The following is a 21,936-nucleotide window of genomic DNA, read 5'->3' on the forward strand; positions in this document are numbered from 1 at the left end:
TGAAAAGGAAAATACCTGTCAATTTGTGGAAAAATCACCCTGATTAGTATTATCCCAGTTTACCTATTTGCTTATGGTCTTGCCTTCGCCTAGCGAACAGTTTTTAAATTATATGAGAAAAGAAAAAAATCAATTTTATTTGGAACGGCAAGCCAGACAAAATTAAAAGGGCATATTTAGATAATGAATATGAATTCGGAGGACAGAAATTATTAAATATTAAAGTATTAGACCTATCACTAAAAGCTTCAGTCATACAAAAGTTATACTTAAATCCGAACTGGTTCTCAAGCAAATTAGTAAGATTGTCTCAACCAATGTTCAAGAAAGGCCTTTTTCCCTTTATTCAGATTACAACAACTCATTTGCAGTTATTTGAAAAGGAAATAATCTCCCAAATATCACTATTTCTAAAACAAGCCATAGAAAGTTGGTTGCAATTTCAATTTAATCCTCCAGAAACGACGGAACAAATAATGCAACAAATATTGTGGTTAAATTCAAATATACTAATTGACAAAAAACCTTTATTTTTTGACAGAATGTTTAAAAAATTTATAATCTTCGTAAATGATATCATCGGTAGGACTGGTGGAGTTGTCGCACATGCAGCTAACAAAAACATATGGAAATGTCTGCTCTACCCAAAATTACAACCAAATAATTGCAGCCTTACCGGAAAGGTGGAAGAGGAAAGTGGAAGAGGGAGAAAGTAAGGAACTTGTCTGTCGGCCTTGCATTAAAGAACATAATTGGTTAAGGAAAACTTTGATAAATAAAAAAGTATATCAGTTTCACTTAAGGACCAAAGGATTGACAGCCGTCCCATATAGATTGCAAAATAGTTGGGAAGAGATCTTTGACATACCGATCCCATGGCATAGTGTTTATGAACTGACACGCAAAACGACACCGGATTCAAAAATTTGAATCTTTCAATTTAAATTATTATATAAAATTCTTGCTACCAATAGAATGTTATTTATATGGGGGATACAATCTTACCAGCTCTGCAGATTTTGCTGTGAAGAGACAGAATCATTAGATCATTTGTTTTGGTTCTGTCCATTTGTAGCTTGTTTTTGGACACAGGTCCAGGAATGGCTAAAGGATTGCAATATTTACCTGGAGCTAACCTTGCAGATAGCATTACTGGGTGATCTGAAAAGTCATAGTCAATCAATCAATAATACTTTTAGCAAAAAATGTTTATTTTTAATTCACAATCTGTAGAAGCAATGAGAATAGAAAGGTTCAGAACTTTTGTAAAACATCACAGTACGGTTGAAATATATATGGCAAATAGAAATCCTATATGGATGGTGTTAAGAGATAGATGGGGAGGTATTGAATAGAGTTGAAGGATGGGACTAAACATCTCTCACTGGGGCTATGGAGTCTCCAACAGCCTATAGAATCTACAGATGTAGACAAGAGTGAACCCAATAAGTAGGCCATCTGTGCAGTGCAAAAACTTTCCATGCATCGCTCTAATATTCCTGGCTATACATTCAAGCAATACTGGACTGTTCAAATTTTAAGTTCAGCTGGTCCTTTAGGAGAAGCCAAAATATCATTTTAACCCCATCAGGTCAAGTATAAATGGCTTTTTTTCCACTAATTTCACAATGTATCAAGGTCACTCTCTTTTTAATTAGGACATATTGTTTAACTAACCTATAACCCTGAATCAATAGTAGCAAGTCTTGTACTGTATTGGTAGAACTCTTTTTATTGATTTTATCTCGCTGACTGACCATAATCTGACACTGGCAGCTGTCTCGACTGTTCAGTTGTACGTAGTGTACTGTCCCTATTGCAACCCTGGTAACATTCGGGTCACAGAAGTTCAGGTGATGCGCATCAACAGATGTGGAGGGGGCACAAACAATTTTTTAAAAGCTATTTGGTGGCCTCATCGCGCCTGCATGACCCGCAGGGATTTATATCACCGGCAGTCTGTCCATGCTGCTGCTAGGTAAATGGAAATGACTCTCCCATTGATTTCTCTCATTGTTTATAAGTGAAATCACCGAGGGGAATGCCTTTATTTTTGGTAAAACAGGACTACTGAAAGGAACAAGAGTGGAAAATATTAAACCAGATGCTAATCGATGGCTTGCTTATTCATTCATTTTGATATCTACTTTACAAATATGTGATGCTCCATATTCTTGATAAATTTACATCTATTCGATGTACATTTCCTTTTTTCCCCTGATAAAGGTAAGTTGCAATTCATTATTTGTATGTCAATGTTTAGTATGTCAATGACTTAACCAAGTTTAGTTTTAAATTGTATTTCTTTTTATGAAAGGACAGATGCATTAGTTTAATTGGTAAAGCAACCTTTGTGGGATTAAAATAGTCTGTGGAATGATATATTTTTCATGGAGTATTTGTTAATGAAACAGATTTTAAAACAAACTGCATAGAAAAGAACATTTACATTTAGTTTTTACGATGTATTGTTGAAGATACTAGTGTGAGGAAGTTTAGTTGCTAATTGTTAAATGTCAAATTGTGGCTTGAAAGTTGGCTGTATGGTTTATATAAAATAATATTAATACATTTCGTATTTCACAAAAACAATAAAATAAAAAAATCCTTGGTTTTAGGTAAACCCTAAATGCTTTTGCTCATTAGTGGGGAGGAGTGGCCCTTTATGTCCAATTTGAATTTCTGGCCAATATTTCTGTCCATTGAAGGGGGCCTTAGGCTCTTGAGGCATCCAAAAAGGCAAAAGTTCTATATAGCCTCTTTAAATGCCTCTATCCTCTCTCCGCCCCTGCCTCCTACTGACAGACACACCGATGCCCGCGTAAAGATGGGGGATTGGAATTTCCTCGGGGGGATATTGGAGGAGGTGCATATCCACTCCACTATGGTGGGAAAGATCTGGCTCACCATCCTATTCATCTTCCGCATGCTGGTGCTGGGTGTGGCGGCCGAGGACGTGTGGAATGATGAGCAGGCCGACTTCATCTGCAACACGGAGCAGCCCGGGTGTCGGAACGTCTGCTACGACCTGGCTTTCCCCATCTCCCTCATCCGCTTCTGGGTCCTTCAGGTCATCTTTGTCTCATCGCCCTCGCTGGTGTACATGGGCCATGCTCTCTACCGCCTCCGAGCCCTGGAGAAGGAGCGGCAGAAAAAGAAGGTCCTGCTGCGTCGCGAGCTGGAGCTGGTGGACGTGGAGATGGTGGCGGCTCGGAAAACGATTGAGCGAGAGGTGAGGCAGCTGGAGCAAGGCAAGCTCAACAAGGCTCCGCTGTCGGGGTCCCTGCTGCGCACCTACGTGGCCCACATCATTACCCGCTCCGCCGTGGAGGTAGGCTTTATAACAGGCCAGTACATCCTCTATGGCTTCCAGCTCTCCCCTCTCTTCAAGTGCGAGCGTGAGCCTTGCCCCAACGCGGTGGACTGCTTCGTCTCCCGGCCCACAGAGAAGAGTGTCTTCATGGTCTTTATGCAATGCATCGCTGTAGTCTCCCTCTTCCTAAACATCTTGGAGATCATGCACCTGGGCTATAAAAACGTCAAGAAGGGCATCCTGGACTACTATCCACACCTGCAGGACGAGCTTGACGACTTCTACTCCAGCAAAACCAAGAAAGACTCTGTGGTGCATCAGACATGCATGGCTTCCTCCGGCTGCAAGCCCACCATGGCCTCAGCGCCCAGTGGCTACAATCTCCTACTGGAGCGGGCCCAGGACGGTCACACCTACCCATCCCTTATCAACCCCTCTGCCTTCCTCCCAGTTCAGGGTGAACTGGCTGGTAAACGGAGCGTGGAAGAACTCAAAGATGCTGCGCAAAGCCCGACAGAGCACAACTCCAACTCCAATAACACCAGCAGTGACAGCCGCTCACCGCCCTGCGACTCAGTGACCCCGCCAAAGCAGGAGGAGCCTGAGGAGTCTGCACACCTTCCTCCTCACAGTGAGGAGGAAGAGAAGAGGGGGAGCCCAGACTCTCCCAGGCACACATCTCATGCCTCCTCCTGCCCGACATTGCTAGTAGGCGCCGGAAGGAAAACATGGAGGGTCAATGCTCCCTCAAATTGTTCCACAGTGGTGGAGGGCAAAAGCTCAGACACAGATTCTTATGGGGGTGCTAAGGCCAGTGGTGGGTACCGAGACCGGACTGCATCAAAATCGGAACCCAAAATGCGTCCCTCCACCCCAGACTCACTGGAGGACTCAACTTCAGGGTCAGGGCATAGTCCGAGACCACCCTCTTCCAATCGCCGGCCATCATCGACAAGCAACGCAAGCAGTAGGCGAGCCCCCACAGACTTACAAGTTTGAATGCTAAGAGTGAAACCTTATGTTTTGTCCCTCATCAGACATGCAAAACTTCTGTTCAAACACAGGGATCAGAAGAACATAACGAGTTGTGACATTTTGCGAACTGCTTCGGAGGTGGATCTGTTGCAGTAGTCCAGCAAAATGGATGGATGTGTTTTATAAGATGTCACCTCTTTGTTTCTGTTTATTGCTTACTGTACTGTTGATCTCCTCTACGTGGTAGTTTATTTATGTATTTACCAGCTTCAAAGCCGCCGTCATACTTTGTGATGACGTAAGACACAATCGATGAAACATTGGGTGTGGGGATTTGCCATTGGCAATATTGACCTGCTTTTAAAAGTGTTGTGGATAAGAGAAAAACAACACTGGAACAGTACAGATCACACAGCAGTGACATCGTTGAATGCTTTCTGTATGTTTCAGTTCATTTTAAACACCATTGTTAAGAGAGAAACCATGAAAATATGTCCTAGTGCTAGAACTACGGCTGCGTTTAGACAGGCAGCCCATTTCTGAATTTTGTTTCACTAATTGGTCTTTTGACCAATCAGATCAGCTCTGAAAATGATCTGATATGAAAAGATCTGATTGGTCAGAAGACCAATTGGTGGAAAAAGATCAGAATTGGGCTTCCTGTTTAAACACAGCTTATTGACCACACAAAATAGAATATGTAACCTAAATAATGTATATTGCATGAAAGAAGAATGACCTAATTTCATATTTATAAAAGCTTATATCTAGATTTTTATTTTGCATTAACTATGTTGCATAGTATGAGCACTATCATCGTAAAACCATGTATGACGGTTACAATGGCCCTGTTGATGAACTTTGGTTTCCACCTTCTTTTAGGCACAGCTTTTCTGTTAAGGGTTGTGGGGCTTTTCAGTTTCTTGTGCATTTCAAGTTAACGCCAGCAGAGCCTCTGTGCACACAGTACAAAAGTGATATCATGATGTAAGGTTTCTATATTGTAACAAATGTGTGAATAAAAAGGAAAATACCATTATGTTACTGTTTGTTTACTAGATACAAAGCATTGGTGTACAGTAGGCGAAGTACACTGAAAGCAGAAAAAGGGGGTTCGCTTTTATGAGAGGATGGAGACAATCATAAGGGACAAAAGCTATTATATTTCTATATATTAAATATACAAAATAAGTTAAATATTTAAACATAGTAGGAAAAAAAGAACAGGTGCATAAAATCCCTTGCCTTCCGTTGTAAGTAACAAAATTACTTAAATAAAGCCGAGGCACTTTTTATTCGGCAGCTCCATCCTCTTGTGTAGGCTCATAGCGTTGAAGCTAAGGAAATGTGTAAAAACAGAGATTCTATTAATTAATTAGGTAGTTTTGAAAAGTCAAGCCTACCATGTATAGATCATCATACTCAATGAAAAAGAATCACAGGTAGGCCTACCCTGTTCTTGAGTTCTGTGTTCTCCTCGGCCAGCAGCTCACACCTCTGCCTCACATCTCTTAGCTCCTGCTGGAGTGCCTCAGTGTCTGCAGACTCCTGGCCAGCCACACCCAAGTGTTGCTTGACAAAACTGGATCTTGTTAAAGAAATTAGTGTGCTGAGGAGGAATTAGATTCGTTCTCAACCTCGTTGTCATTGGAAATGAGTTATTGTTCTAATATTTTAGAAAAGCATCCCATCAGGATCTGTGACAGTCTACACTTGTTCTGTCTGTGTGAGCACTGCAGATTGCTAGAACACTAAAGGCAACAGAAAGTTCAGATTATGAATGGGAGGGGTCTCGTGATGTTTCATCACATTCCAAAAACATAGCTATGTATGTCTACATTATGTAGGAAATGTTCATTACAAAAACAGATCAAACATTTTTAAAGGATACTCAAGTGCATTGTTGGGTTTCTCCGTCTCTTCATACAATGCCACCAGCACTGTAATAAGGAAAGGCACAAGCAGTTTTCGTAATTGGCATCAGCCAAATAAGATTAACTAACAATTAAAGTTAATGAAATATTCTAAATAAACACACCACTAGTGAGGCTGTCAAGGACACCAGCCTTCTCCAGGTATCTCCGAAACTGCTCTCGTTTGGACTCTGAAGCCTGTGGACACAGTGGCATTGAGACAAATGATACTTCCATTTTATTCAGGGTTCAGTAATTAGCTAGTTCATCCATGATGCTGCTGGATGTTTGCTGCCACCATTTTGCCCAAGAAAGGGAAGGAAGAAGGCCCTGTGCATCAAATCAACTGTTATTGGTCACATACACATATTTAGCAGATGTTATTGCGGGTGTAACAAAACGCTTGTGTTCCTAGCTCCGACAGTGCAGTAGTATCTAACAATTCACAACAATACACACATCTAAAAGTAAAAGAATGGAATTAAGAAATATATAAATATTAGGATGAGCAATGTCAGAGTGGCATTGACTAAAATACAGTAGAATACAGTATATACACATGAAATGAGTAAAGCAGTATGTAAACATTATTAAAGTGACTAGTGATTCCAGGGCTCCAGCCTCTAAGGTGCAGGGTTGAGTAATCGGGTGGTAGCCGGCTAGTGATGGCTATTTAACAGTCTAATGGCCTTGACATTCATCCCTCCCTGTTAATAAAACATAATTGGACAGGTGAACGCAAGGGCTCCACCACATGGCTTTAACCTGTCCAGTCATTTCTAATCAATGATTCCATCAAGGAATGTAATTATTTTAAGGATTTTAGCTTAAATGGGGCAAGAATGAATGCTAGAAAGATTATAGCCTTCTTTACAGTGTATTGAGGAAGAAAAAAAACGAATCCTTCCTGACAGTCCTGTACCTTGGTAATAAACTAACTAGCCAGGCAGGAATGGACTAAACTCCTCCATGGTGAAGTTCGTTTCTGATTAACTTCCCCAACAGATTGTAGCCGAGACCAGGCTTTGTGGAATCTAGCTCAGACTACATCGATTCGCCCAAGGTCAATACTTAAAATTATAAAACTTCTACCTATGTTTGCTGAAATCGATACTTTTTCAATAGACGTTCATCAAATACAACCACCGCTCATTGCTCTAAAATGGCAACTCAGCGCAAATGCCAATAGAATCGCAACAAGGAAACAGTCGGTGGTATCAATATCACACCAAAGACAGTATGAAGATAAGCTAAAACTGTTTCGACAATATAAATCTCCATCACACTTTAGGCGACGTTGGCTAGCAAAGCTCATGCGTACAAACACGTAATCGGGTCGAACGGTCGTCTCGCGCTGAACTGCGCATGTGCAGTCCGTCAAACCAAAGGCACTCCTTCGATATATAGTTGTTTTTGACGAACATTAAAGCGTGTCAGTTTGTCACTTTCACGAGGTTGGAGTAGAAACATCTTCAACTACTTAAGACATTGGCTTGTGCCTTTAGATTTCGAGAAAATGAACAACTAAGGAATAATTTTTCACTTCTCTCATTGACTTCTCAAACCCCAAAACCCTGCCTAGTCTGTTTCGCAAGCTTTCTCGGAAGTCTCGCGATGTTGTGCCTCTGGGTTTAGAAACGGATTATACCTGTGGTATTTGATTAACGTTTATTGAAAAAAATATGATTTCAGCAAACAAAGAAAGGCACGCAACAGTACAGATGATAAACATAGGTACAAGGTGGGCGTTTCATAATTTACATTTTGTCTTAAGTATTGACCTTGGGCGAATCGATGTAGTTGGGACTACATTCCACAAAACCTGGTCTCGGCTCCACTCAGTTGGTGAAGTTCATCAGAAAATTCCTTCACCGTGGAGTTTAGTCCGCTTCTTAGCCAGCTAACTAGCAAATGTGTAACGCGCTAAATTAGCTAGCTAGTTACATCTGGGAAAACTTTTCAAGCTCGCCTGGTTGTGGAAACAATGTCATTTTTGTGTTTTACAGACTCCATCGTTACTCACGCCATTGTAAAACATATTCAGTATGCAGTCCACTTACTCTGTAGTGTGCCATTATGAAGTTAAACCTTGGCTTTACTGCTAACTCACGTTCTGACGTCTCTCACGACCTGCAAGTTTCCCTAGCAGCCTTGGCCCTTGAAGTCAACACAAGCACGCTCGTGCTCAGAGAATGCGCAGTGTAGTTTATTGAAATACTTTCTGTACGGTCTTTTTCTGCCCTCTGCTGGTGATTTTGTAGGCATCACACAGACAGTTTTACACTTTACATTTTGATTGAATGTGGATTCATTCCACAGATGGGAAAACCATACTGGAATTACTGGAATATCATTTATTGTATAAGATTATATAATTTTACTATGAATCAAATGGATACATCAATCGTGAATTGACCCCCCCCACACAATATCTACTTTCCCCACGGTCATCCAGTAAAAAAAAAAAAAAGTCTAACTATCAATTTCCAGCAAAAAATAACTCCAGGTGAAAGGTCACAAAACAAGCCTGTGCACAAGCAGAGATACTGTATATAATGACGATATGCTCTTGTCTCCGCCCTAACCGGCGGGAAGGCAGACGGTCTGCTTATCGGTCTCATTGAGCTATACATTAAATTCGGTCTGCTTATCGCTGTATTCCCGCGTGGACAGATTTTGACGGGAGTGGACCCTCTCGCTTCGTCTCTTCCTCTCTGGCACTAGTCTACTTGGTCAGCTGACTGCAAAACATCTGACAAGGGAAGAACCAGTCTCGACAGATTGACACCCTGGTTACCCAATTATTATTCGTATCCTATCTACATCGTCCAATTAGATTCGGAGGTGGGTTCAAGAGCAGGGTTTTGGCGAAAGGGAAACATAGGGGACCCTAATATCTAAAGGAGAAGGAAGAATATTACAACACACTCTGGATTTGAAAGTAACATTATTTATGCATTTAAACTGTACTTTACGTTTTATCGGCGGAGTGGAAGGATCTGTCGGTAAAAGCAGGACTGTGTAAAACTAATAGGGTGAGTGGGGATTGGGGAAGCGCGCGTCGTCGGGTCAAAATGTCGATTCAGTACGAAGTGGAACCGCTGGCAGACAGCTACGGGGTAGCGGACTCGTTTCCCAAAGATTTTGGCTATGGAGAAGAGGAGGCCGACATCGAGGATAGCCCAACTCCATCTGACAGCAAACCTAGAATTCTGTTGATGGGTTTGCGGAGAAGTGGCAAGTCGTCAATACAGAAGGTAGGAAGAGATCTCATTTTACATTTTACATTTTAGTCATTTCGGCGGACATGATTCATCTGTCTTTACATAACGCCTTATTTTGGTTCAAACAGCAACTATAGCTATCATCACCAGTTATTTAGATAGCTAGTTAACATTGCCACAACTTCTAAACATTCCTGAGGTTAATATAGTACCATGTATCCACTCTGAACGTCATACCTTAATGTCAAAGACCAGTTGTCATCCTGGTCTGGATAGCAAGTTACTGCTACAGGACAAGCAAGCAAACACGTTAGTATAGCTAACATCAACAGATATGGTCAGGTTTATAAACTAGCTTGTTTGTTCAGCTAACAACACAATTAATTCAACCGTATTTATGTCAAATAAACGTTTGCAAGGTAACTTGTTAATCATTTATCAGGTGAAAGCATGTTTCTTGTTCGACACTCGTGTGTGTGTGTGTGCGCGCGGTGTGATCACCTGTATGGATTGGGCACGAGACTGCCTCTCTAAAATCCCTCCCCTGGCCTTCCAAAACTTGTCAGACACTCGCAGTCAACATTATATTACTAAACCACCTGACTCATGACAGCAGAGATACAGCCACACGCCTTACATTTTGCAAGTCATATCATCACTTATATGGTTCAATAAGTATACTCTTTCCAGGACAATACAATTCATTCAAGATGCACCATACCACTTTACTCATTAGAGTTGGGAGAAATTCTATGGCCTTTATTCGTCATTTGCCACTTTTAGATTGTACACTGTAGCCTAGATAACTAATTTATCATAGATGTAGTTGTTTTTTTGCAGACATTTTGGCGTTGTTGTTAAGATGCTGGGGGCAATGCCTTCACCCATTTGATACAGGGCGGGAGAAATCATGTAAACTGAAATTAATCTAAAAGTATTTCTGCTTCAGTAGTAGAAGATACAAGAGTCACAACACATAATGTATTAAAGAGACTTAACGGTACTTTTGCATACTTTTTAGCCAGTAGTTCTGAAAGTAGCCCACATGGGGGGGAAATGGCAAGGCACAGCTTCAATAAAACAGTCGCTTTCAAACTAGGGATTTTGTGGCTATTTGAGATAAAACAGTAATTCTGCTCATAGATTATGCATGTATGAACTACATATTGACACATCCAGCCCAAAGCGGGACGTTTAAAAAAAAAAACTTTTAGTCACCAAAGTACAGGAGCATTTCTTTTAAGGGTGCCAAACTATATATTTACATGGCTTATTTGTGTTCCTTTCAAATATATTTTCATTCATAGGCTATGGTTGTGCAGTGCTACACTGTTGTTGAAGGCCCATGTAAATTCATGACCCTAAGTGCTGAGCCGCAGAGTACGTTCTTCCCTTAAGCCTCTCGCTAGTCCAGAAACATGTGATTTGGCTTTTTCCTCTGTTAGTAGTGACCCCAGTTACGTGACGGAATAACAAACTCTCAAACTGAAGTCTCTCTCTTTAGTATTTTGAGAAGGAAGCAGTAGTTCTAGGTGTGGTCATTTTGTCTTAACATCACTATGTCTAATTGCCTGTTTCAGGTGGTATTCCACAAAATGTCTCCCAACGAGACGTTGTTCCTGGAGAGCACCAACAAGATCTACAAGGACGACATCTCCAGTAGCTCATTTGTCAACTTCCAGATCTGGGACTTCCCGGGTCAAGTGGACTTCTTCGACCCCACCTTTGACTACGAGATGATCTTCAGAGGCACGGGGGCTTTGATATTCGTCATTGACGCACAGGTGAAAAGATTGAGTGGAAGCGTATTAAAAACACAACGGTTGACTGACTTACTGACATGTTGATAACCATAATTGATGAAATGTCTGATCCCATAGAAATAGAATTACTAGAAAGTGAAAAAGCCCTTCAGACCACAGCATTTTAACAGAACACTCATGTCATGGGTAATGTCTGAACCTGTTCTATGGCCTTTACACTGAATGAAATGTATTCAAACTGACTGAACTGTATAGTTTATAAACATATTTTGTATTTATAGAGAAGTGGATGATATAGGCTTAGGCTAGAATACTTCTACTCTGCAGCACAGGATAAGCTTCTAATGTTGAAACGTTAAGTGACCCACCGCTTCAAAGACAATTGATTGTCACAGATGTTTTCCCAAGACAGTGCACATTGTTATCCTAACTGCTGGAACAAAGTGATCTTAACCATTATCTAAATCAAAGCTAATTTGATCAGGGAGGCCATAAGGGATCAAAGATGCCATATCTATCTCAGTTTAATGATCGCATTGAAAGGAGTTCCCAGAGTCACTACATTTCTATCTTTCTGGGTTGTGTTTAGTAGAACACGCAAATACATTTTTTTTTCAAACATTTTGCAACGGAATACGAAATTGAGCGTTTCTTATTGGACATGTCCAGGTAGTCCCTCCCTGTTTCACTCCATTTTCTTCCGTTTGGTGCCTAATGAACTAGAGGTGTGAATGTTAAAACCTTTAAATGAAATTGGGATCCTTAATGTTAAGAAAGCTACCTCGCTGTGAACAGCGTGAAGCGAACCCATGCATATACTGTGTGTGACTGTGAGAGCGACGTGTTGCATCTCGCTCAATATCCTAGCCTATTCATTGATGATAGGCCCTGCTTTACTGAAGTTGCCAGACATTGGAAGCTAAGAAATTGCGAGATACAGCATTCCATTGCGAGAGCCAGCTTTTTAATTGCCGATAGATGGGCCTAGTGCATAGTTCTGACTCTCTGTCTGGTGGCCGACCTGCCTATATTGTGCCCTTCTCTCCGTCCCTCTCTAGCACGATATGAAAGATGCAAGTGTTTTTATTCTCGGAAGTACGTCAACTAATCAGTCTCCTTCGTTCCACAAATACTGAATCTTAGGAGTCGATTCATAGCTGAACCGAATCTTGACACTCAGAGATGGGAGTCGACACCGGGAGTCGACGTGGAAGGAGTCGAGGAGTAAATTATTTTGTCTACTCACCAAAAAGGCAAGCGACAGCAGTGATGTCCTGTATGGCAACACTTTGAGAGGTGAAATGAGAAGGAAATGCAAACTTTGCGTGGTGGAATTGAAGTACAGTAATGGTAGAACAAGTGCAATGCTTGAGACCCAAACCGTTTCTGCATTGTGAATTCACATGGAATTGTGTGTTTTTTTGTCACATCCCTATAACCCAGAACAGGACAGCGTGTCCTCATTGCTGGTGTTTTCTCTCAACGTTAAAGGGACAATCCACCCCAAACCACTAATTCCTATGATTAACAGTCTTAAATAACAATACTTTTTTTGTGAACAAATGTTTCATTTTGTCGTTATAACAAGGTTGGTAGCAATGTGAAAGTTGTTGTGGAAATCTGTTGCAGTGCAAGTCAACTACAAAACCCACAATGCAATACTCTCTCTGGACTGGCTGGCTAGCTAGGTAGCTAGCTAGCAAACATAGCTACACACAATAATACCAAAGTCAATATCAGCATGTGAAGTAGCTAGCTAGCTGTAAAATCGCCTAAAACTGCACTATCAATTTAGGAGTCTCTCACCGAGTTCGCCTCTTACCAGAGCGAGTGCAGAGTATGTTGCTATAGCAATAACGTCTCTTTTCCGCGTTTCCAACAGACACACAGGGCACATTGCGGTATAGTACTTGAAGGAGAAACTGAGTTGAATCATTTGGTTCACTGTTTAGATTGAGCACATCTAAGCGAAATACAGTATATACTTTGTCATGATGATATAAATGGATGTATGTGTTCTAGACAAGTATGCCCATACCTTCTATTGGCTGATTTGGCGATCTGGAGTGCAGGTAGGCCTAATAAAAAAATAAAAAGTTATGAAATGTCATAGTGTGTTATCCCAAATCTCCAGTGACGAGAACCATGTAGCTATGACGCATTCCTACACGATTTCCTGATTTCACTAACAGACCACTTAGAAGTTAAATCATGGGGGAAATTGTTGTTTTACCCACTGATCGAACATAGGCTTTCACCAATTTGACAGGAGTTTCATGATTTTTATATCTGGGGGTGGAATAGCCCTTTAATGCTGTCACAATTATCTGTGAGGTGTAACTAGGTTGTAACTACGTAACATGTCCTAGGTGTTGTATGTCCAACAAACCTACTGTATCCTTTTGCCAGTTTATTTTGATTTTCCAGCTGAGTTAAATTTAGGAAGTGTTTGTACAAGCCACTGTACTGAGGCAGTGTGGCACTCCATATCTCACTAGCGTTCAGTATCTCTCAGTGCAGATGCAGAATTCGCAGGGAAATAAATTGGCAGGCTTGCTCAACACATCCAATGTTGTCACACATTTTTGCAGTGGGACTTGCAAAGATTTTGGAATCTGAAGGATTGTATAATGGTTATGTTGAAATCTTTGATTGCTTTAATCTCAAAAATAGCCTAATTCTCCAGGAATTCTGGCTCACCCTCCCCACCACTGGGACTGTAACAAGTAGGATATATGGGTGTAGGGGATTGTAATTTGGCATAGGGGATTGTGTTATGCATGTTGGATGGAAATGGAAATGTGAATGCAGGCAGCAGGATGCATGTAGTCGACTTTTTTAAGCACAGTTGTACACTACTTTGTTTTAAGCCACCTTTTTCTAAGGCTCTCTGTGTGTGTCTCGGTCTGTCTGTCTCTGTTTGTGCGTGTGTTCTTCTTTTATCTTCTCCCTGCCCAGGATGACTATGTGGAGGCATTGGGCAGACTCCACCTCACCGTGTCACGGGCCTACAGGGTCAACCCTGAGATTAACTTTGAGGTGTTCATCCACAAAGTGGACGGCCTCTCCGACGACCACAAGATCGAGACCCAGAGGGACATCCACCAGAGAGCCAACGACGACCTGGCAGACGCCAGCCTAGAGAAGCTTCACCTCAGGTAGGTCCACAGACACTCACCCTTAAAGGGATAGTTCAAAAAATCTAACCATCCTTTTAATCCTCCCATTGAAAACCTACAGAAAGAGCAGCTATGCTAAGCTAATTAGCCTTCTCAGCTTATTGCCTTGCTATTGTTGGTTAGTATTCTCTTTTTCTACTGTTTCAACCCAGCAATGACCTCATGGGAGTTCAGTTGATGTGCATTTGACTAAAATGCTAGCAGTTTTAGCATTGGTCAGCCATTTTTTTTCACAACATAAGCTAGTCATCTGTGCTGCCAAGTCATTTCCTGTGGCTTTTGCCACTGTCACTTTGGTTATTTTCTAAATAGCAGGATTGATTTTGGAATATGGCTGAAATCTGACTGAATCAGATCACACTTGAGATTCCACTGATGTTGATGCAGTGAAAATTGCTTCAACCAGTTTCATGTTAGTGTTAGCTTAGCTGTTAGAACCCTACTCTCTTACTTTGCATAAGGAAGTTTGGGCAGTTTATGACTTGCCTTACACAACACATGGATGAAAATATTTGCCGCGTTCCAAGGCGATGTGGGGCGAAACACAGCCCTTGTTTTGGTCCAACATTTGACTGTGAGTGGTGCAATAACATATTAATGACAAGGACACTTGTCACTGTGTGGGCCTGGATCATAGGGTTAGCTTGTATACTTCCAGCGCATGGTTGTCATACTCCGAGCATTACTGTCAGATTCCACCCTGGCCTCTTAACAAACAAACACCACAGCAAGTGTTCATAATACAAACTGTCTATGTTAAAGGAAGAGAAAGATTACATGTAGACTTATAGAGCTTATAGTATATAGCCTATATATCATGTACCGTTATGCTCATACTTCAATGTTTGCTATTTTCTCTTTTGAAGTTGAAGCTATAGCCTCAGATTTGAATTCTGCTGTAATTGGTTGTTTTCGACAGGGATATCATCACATGCCCTAATGATAATTTCCCAGATATAGGCCTAGGCCATTTATACAGTAATGATACTGAGCCTAGCGAGTCGTTTTATGAACAGACAAACTGGTTCAAACACGCTAGAGCTCTGCAGATTTTCAGTACTAGGTTTTTCAATCGAGTGTGTGCCTTTCTATCCTGAGATGTAGGCCGATTTTATGAAAGGTGAGATTGCTGTTGGTGCACGCCAGACAGTTGGATTAGTGGTGGATTTATAGTGGAGCTGGGAGGAGGGATGTCATGTTGAGTTGGGATGTGTTTTGTTCTCTGCACTGCAAAGACATCTCTGTGCGAAGTCTGTAGTAACATCCACTGGCCTCTCTTCTCTAGGACCTTTGGTTCTATTGGTTAGAACTGCAGTCCTTAAAGTTTCCCAATTTTCTATCACTACTATTATTTATAGAATTCCTGAAAATGTTACGCTACCGTAATGCTTTTGTAATACATTGTTTTGCTAATATTTTAGTTTCTACAGTTGGACTGTCCCAAAACGTAGTTATCATATCTGTTCTAACCTGTGCAAACCTATAGCTAACTTCCCTTTCTTTTATATATCTTTCAGTTTCTATTTGACAAGTATCTATGACCACTCGATATTCGAGGCCTTCAGTAAAGTGGTCCAGAAGCTTATCCCACAGCTGCCAACACTGGAAAACCTTCTGAACATCTTTATATCCGTAAGTACCAAATTCCCTCTTGATTTAGTTCTTGCTGTTTGATTTGAAGGCATTTTTGCATTTCTTACATTCGTTTGACCTGGGTCGTATTCATTAGTGCACACCATAACAAAACATTTTGCAACGGAAACTCATGTTTCTCATTAGACAAGTTCAGCTAGTCCCTCCCTGCTAGTTGGCTGTACCTGCACCAAAACTCTAGTATTTTTCATAGCTTGTTCTCCATCTTCTTTTTAAATAGGGAGCAAAAATATTTTCAGCACTTTTATTTCTATGACTGATCAAAACTTGTTTTCTCATGGCTCCCTCTTGTGCCTCTGCAGCAGACATATGGTGCGAAATTTGTTGAACATCGAATCGCAATAAAATCCCAGTATCGAATCGCAATACATATAGAATCGTGAGAATTGCAATACATATCGGCACCAAAGTATCATGATAATATTGTAGTACCCACCTCGCTAACGACCATCAGGTCGCTAATGGCCTGGTACTCAGGGCTCTATTGCCCCTTTAACCACTCTGACATAAATGCAATCGAAAATCACATCAAACACTTCTTCAAAACGGTATCATGCTTTTAATACTCACCTCACTGTGATTGATCAATTTGAAGAAAGAAGTTCAACAACAGGTTGAAACTGAGTGGAAAACATGGTCATTGTAGATGTTGTTTCAAAGCCTTAACACAATGAAACGGATAGTGCTTTCTAAGGTGATGATTCATTCAAATCAACCATATGCATATTAGAGCTTATGCATACGCATAGACCTATATATGAGGCCAAGCCCGAAAACCCCCCAGAATTAAAATAATGATTGTGCCGTTATACTATACATACCTACCGCATATTACACATGGCAGAAAAACATGAAGAAAAACTGATTTAAGATGTCTTTGGTACATAATTGGTCTAACCTATACTATAGTAATCACCTTTGAGTGTGGACTGTATTATTATGCATACAGTGAGGGAAAAATGTATTTGATCCCCTGCTGATTTTGTATGTTTGCCCACTGACAAAGAAATGATCAGTCTATAATTTTAATGGTAGGTTTATTTGAACAGTGAGAGACAGAATAACAACAACAAAATCCAGAAAAACGCATGTCAAAAATGTTATAAATTGATTTGCATTTTAATGAGGGAAATAAGTATTTGACCCCCTCTCAAGCAGAAAGATTTCTGGCTCCCAGGTGTCTTTTATACAGGTAACGAGCTGAGATTAGGAGCACACTCTTAAAGGGAGTGCTCCTAATCTCAGTTTGTTACCTGTATAAAAGACACCTGTCCACAGAAGCAATCAATCAATCAGATTCCAAACCCTCCACCATGGCCAAGACCAAAAAACTATCCAAGGATGTCAGGGACATGATTGTAGACCTACACAAGGCTGGAAGGGGCTACAAGACCATCGCCAAGCAGCTTGGTGAGAAGGTGAATCCAGTTGGTGAGATTATTCGCTAAAGGAAGAAACACAAAATAACTGTCAATCTCCCTCGGCCTGGGGCTCCATGCAAGATCTCACCTCGTGGAGTTGCAATGATTATGAGAACGGTGAGGAATCAGCCCAGAACTACACGGGAGGATCTTGTCAATGATCTCAAGGCAGTTGGGACCATAGTCACCAAGAAAACAATTGGTAACACACTACGCCTTGAAGGACTGAAATCCTGCAGCGCCCGCAAGGTCCCCCTGCTCAAGAAAGCACATATACAGGCCCGTCTGAAGTTTGCCAGTGAACATCTGAATGATTCAGAGGAGAACTGGGTTAAAGTGTTGTGGTCAGATGGGACCAAAATTGAGCTCTTTGGCATCAACTCAACTCGCCGTGTTTGGAGGAGGAGGAATGCTGCCTATGACCCCAAGAACACCATCCCCACCCTCAAACATGGAGGTGGAAACATTATGCTTTGGGGGTGTTTTTCTGTTAAGGGGACAGGACAACTTCACCGCATCAAAGGGACGATGGACGGGGCCATGTACCGTCAAATCTTGGGTGAGAACCTCCTTCCCTCAGCCAGGGCATTGAAAATGGGTCATGGATGGGTATTCCATGCGATGACATGCGCTGGCTTGAGCAGGGGGACCTTGCGTGCGCTGCAGGATTTTAATCCATGACAGCGTAGTGTGTTACTAATGGTTTTCTTTGAGACTGTGGTCCCAGCTCTCTTCAGGTCATTGACCAGGTCCTGCCGTGTAGTTCTGGGCTGATCCCTCACCTTCCTCATGATCATTGATGCCCCACGAGGTGAGATCTTGTATGGAGCCCCAGACCGAGGGTGATTGACCATCATCTTGAACTTCTTCCATTTTCTAATAATTGCGCCAACAGTTGTTGCCTTCTCACCAAGCTACTTGCCTATTGTCCTGTAGCCCATCCCAGCCTTGTGCAGGTCTACAATTTTATCCCTGATGTCCTTACACAGCTCTCTGGTCTTGGCCATTGTGGAGAGGTTGGAGTCTGTTTGATTGAGTGTGTGGACAGGTGACTTTTATACAGGTAACGAGTTCAAACAGGTGCAGTTAATACAGGTAATGAGTGGAGAACAGGAGGGCTTCTTAAAAAAAAACTAACAGGTCTGTGAGAGCCGGAATTCTTACTGGTTAGTAGGTGATCAAATACTTATGTCATGCAATAAAATGCAAATGAATTACTTAAAAATCATTCAATGTGATTTTCTGGATTTTTGTTTTAGATTCTGTCTCTCACAGTTGAAGTGTACCTATGATAAAAATTACAGACCTCTACATGCTTTGTAAGTAGGAAAACCTGCAAAATCGGCAGTGTATCAAATACTTGTTCTCCCCACTGTATATTAAATTGATTTATGAGGTCCCTGGCAATTCCCAGCGCTAGCTGAAATAGTGTCTGGCGTGTGACTCACAGTGTGACGTGTGTCATCATCCTCGTCAGCCCTGATGACTCTTTCATGCGCTGCTTTTATGGTTGTTGTATAATACCAAGCTTCCAGACCCCAAAGTCTCTTCAATCCCAGTCAAAATACATGGACGCTAAGCCGCCACCAGTTTTGCATTGGTAAATAAAATGTTATTTTTTAACTTAGGAGCTCAATAATTCATTTTGAAACCCTTGAAACCCTTGCTGTTGATATGACCTGAAAGATAGCTCTGAGATTTCTGCCAAGCTAGCTTTTAGGAGTACCAAATGTGCACTGAGGGCGTTTCTCTGCCCCTCCTCCTTCCCCTCATCTCCCTTTTCCCCTCCTTCCGTCCTCAGAACTCCGGCATAGAGAAGGCCTTTCTGTTTGACGTGGTCAGTAAGATCTACATCGCCACAGACAGCAGTCCGGTGGACATGCAGTCTTATGAGCTGTGCTGTGACATGATCGACGTGGTTATAGATGTCTCCTGCATCTATGGGTAAGGCCCCTAGAACTTAATTCCTGTCAGATATGTATTGTTTACAGCTGTGTGCGTGCGTGTTTTGGTGGTAATGTTTTGGACCACACTTTACTTGAAGCTGACAGGTATAAAATAATACTTTACTACTTGTTATAAGCATGTATGAGGCGTTTAGTGTCTTATAACGTTTGATATGTTAGGTCTCTGTATCGAACACATTTTCAATTTTAATAAGTTCCTTACATTGACAATTCTATATTGTGTGTTTGTGTTCCAGTCTGAAGGAGGACGGCAGTGGTAGTGCCTACGACAAGGAGTCCATGGCCATCATCAAGCTGAACAACACCACAGTCCTCTACCTGAAAGAGGTCACCAAGTTCCTGGCATTGGTCTGCATCCTCCGAGAGGAGAGCTTTGAGCGCAAAGGCAAGCCATCCACCCCAGCATTTCCTCATTACTGCATTAAGCAGTCTGTCAATAGCTGCTACCCATTATTGTTCAATCAAGTGTGACTTCACTCCCACAAGTGGAAAATTCAGACAGATTTCAATGGAAGAGTGGCACAGTCTTATTTAAGGAAGTAATCATGTCTTGAGTCTCTTGATTTTCAAGCTTCTCAGGCGCTAACACTCATTTAAGTGGCTAATGAAGGCTATCTTTGTTGCTAGTTAGTTTTTCTTTGCCACTGTTTTTGTAAATGTTCTTCACACTGGGTGTTATTGGTTTATCTTGATAGGGTGATACTTTATTCACATCTTACTCTTATTCTTTGTTTCAACAATACATGACTTATGGAGTAATCGACTGAGTGAAATTCAAAGTCTCGAAGATCACAGAAGTGACAATAGATTCATACCATTCTCTCATTGACACGTATCTCTCCCCAGGCTTGATAGACTACAACTTCCACTGTTTCCGGAAGGCCATCCACGAGGTGTTTGAGGTGGGCGTTTCCACACCGTGGACGGGCTCCCAGGCGGCCGGCACGCCCTGCACCAAGGCTGTGACACTCAACGGCACCCCCCGGAGCACTGTCTAAACACAGATAGACAGACAGATAGACAGACAGAGAGAGGAAAAGAAAGAAAGATGGGGAGGGAGCGTGCGGAAAAGACTAATGGATTGGGGTTTTCAGTAAACCAATCATATCTCTCGCTCCCAGATCCTAAAAATCACAGGAAGAGGACTAGAGCAAAAAATTCAAATGAAGAGTCAGGGCTGAACCCGAAGCCCAGAGGGTAAGCCCAGGAGGATTGTGAGCTTACAAAGCTAAGCTAGGACAAAGCTAGGATGGAAGGGAAACTAAATGCAGAGATACTAGGAACATTCGTAAATTTCGTGTGAATGCAAGGCATTGTTTTCTCGGCACCGTTTGCCACCAGTAAAAACAGCGAAATGAAAGTCCAACAGGACTGCTATACGCAAGCAAAAGCGTATTTGGCATTTGGGAACTTTCAGTGAGAAAAGGCCTCACGTGCTGCAAGTCCCAAGAGCCCTGAGGAAGCTTGATAATATCGCTGTCTGTTTTAGCTGCTGGTTCATCCATGTGAAGAACTACTTTTAAAAAATATAAACATTGATGTAACCCTCGATAAGGAGAAGAAACTGCAAAGTCTGTACGGGGATCAGTATAGTTGTGTAACCCTGTGCAGATTTATGAGTCAATCTCTAAGGAATGCTTGGTGTTTATCCAAAACGCACATAGTAACACTTTCTCAAGGCCTTATTTAGATTGAGCTTGCCTGTTGCAAGCTTTCTCTCACTACTCACTCAACTGTATGCTGCCCAAGACTTTGCTTCTGGTTTCACTACTTCTGAAGAAAACAGGGTTCCTCAGAGTGCAAAAGGGATTGTAGTGTCCACTTGTTCTTTGTGTGTGTGTGTTGAGTACGTGTATGTGTGTGTGTGTGTGTGTGTGGCTGGAAAATAGGATAGTTTGTGATTATGGATTCATGACTGTGCCCCATCATGTTGGTTTGCCAGTGTATGCCCTATGCTCAAAGTTGCTGTTGTGTCATACTGTATAATGCTATGCCGTGTTGGAAAACTGAGCTAAAAAATAAACCTGTTATCAGCGTTGTGATCAGTGATGCTTATAAATTCTGAAACATTATAGATTCTAACTACAATTTGTTGCAGTTGAATATCTGATTCATTAGAATCTTGCACATACAAAATATTCTAAATATAGTATTCTGGAAATATCCCATTGCATTGGCTTATTCTCTTGGCTTGGCTATCAAATGATGTATGGAATACAATCACATTCTATATATATGTATCCCTTGTGCATACAGTAGTCAGTTTAGCAATATTTTCTGGCGAATCGTAATACTGCCCCGCATGGATGCTTGCCCTAGAACAAATGCTAATAACACCCAACCAACTGTGCCAATCTTCAACTGTGTGCAACTCCTACATGTATGACGTCACAAGTTCTTTGAGCATGACCCTTCTCTTTACTGAGCAGGTGGAGTCCGATGCCATTAGGAATGAGTTGGTCTGGTCCCAGATCTGTTTGTGCTGTCTTGCCAAGGCGTGACAATGAACAGAAGAGTTGGCAAGAAGG

At 41.6% G+C, this 21,936-nt stretch overlaps 3 protein-coding genes across 3 annotated transcripts; 2 read left to right on the forward strand and 1 right to left on the reverse strand.

Annotated features, from left to right (window-relative positions):
• The first annotated feature begins 1,204 nt into the window (after positions 1 to 1,204).
• LOC311140421 (gap junction alpha-9 protein-like) lies at positions 1,205 to 5,236 on the forward strand. The gene is made up of 2 exons (XM_084175464.1): positions 1,205 to 2,226; positions 2,806 to 5,236. The coding sequence occupies exon 2, from the start codon at positions 2,828 to 2,830 to the stop codon at positions 4,310 to 4,312; it is 1,485 nt and encodes a 494-aa protein (XP_084031590.1). The 5' UTR covers positions 1,205 to 2,226; positions 2,806 to 2,827; the 3' UTR covers positions 4,313 to 5,236.
• Positions 5,237 to 5,319: 83 nt separating this feature from the next.
• LOC311140422 (c-Myc-binding protein-like) lies at positions 5,320 to 8,384 on the reverse strand. The gene is made up of 5 exons (XM_084175465.1): positions 8,262 to 8,384; positions 6,327 to 6,399; positions 6,180 to 6,228; positions 5,741 to 5,870; positions 5,320 to 5,625 (listed from the first exon to the last, which is right to left on the reverse strand). Exons 1-5 carry the CDS (start codon positions 8,274 to 8,276, stop codon positions 5,581 to 5,583), a joined length of 312 nt encoding a protein of 103 aa, XP_084031591.1. The 5' UTR covers positions 8,277 to 8,384; the 3' UTR covers positions 5,320 to 5,580.
• Positions 8,385 to 8,737: 353 nt separating this feature from the next.
• On the forward strand, positions 8,738 to 21,447 carry LOC311140707 (ras-related GTP-binding protein C). The gene is made up of 7 exons (XM_084175891.1): positions 8,738 to 9,458; positions 11,006 to 11,209; positions 14,147 to 14,346; positions 15,885 to 15,999; positions 19,243 to 19,385; positions 19,645 to 19,793; positions 20,255 to 21,447. Exons 1-7 carry the CDS (start codon positions 9,276 to 9,278, stop codon positions 20,404 to 20,406), a joined length of 1,146 nt encoding a protein of 381 aa, XP_084032017.1. The 5' UTR covers positions 8,738 to 9,275; the 3' UTR covers positions 20,407 to 21,447.
• Positions 21,448 to 21,936: the final 489 nt, after the last annotated feature.

This window comes from Coregonus lavaretus, assembly GCF_964263955.1.
Source record: "Coregonus lavaretus genome assembly, chromosome: 13".
NCBI classification, from domain to species: domain Eukaryota; kingdom Metazoa; phylum Chordata; class Actinopteri; order Salmoniformes; family Salmonidae; genus Coregonus; species Coregonus lavaretus.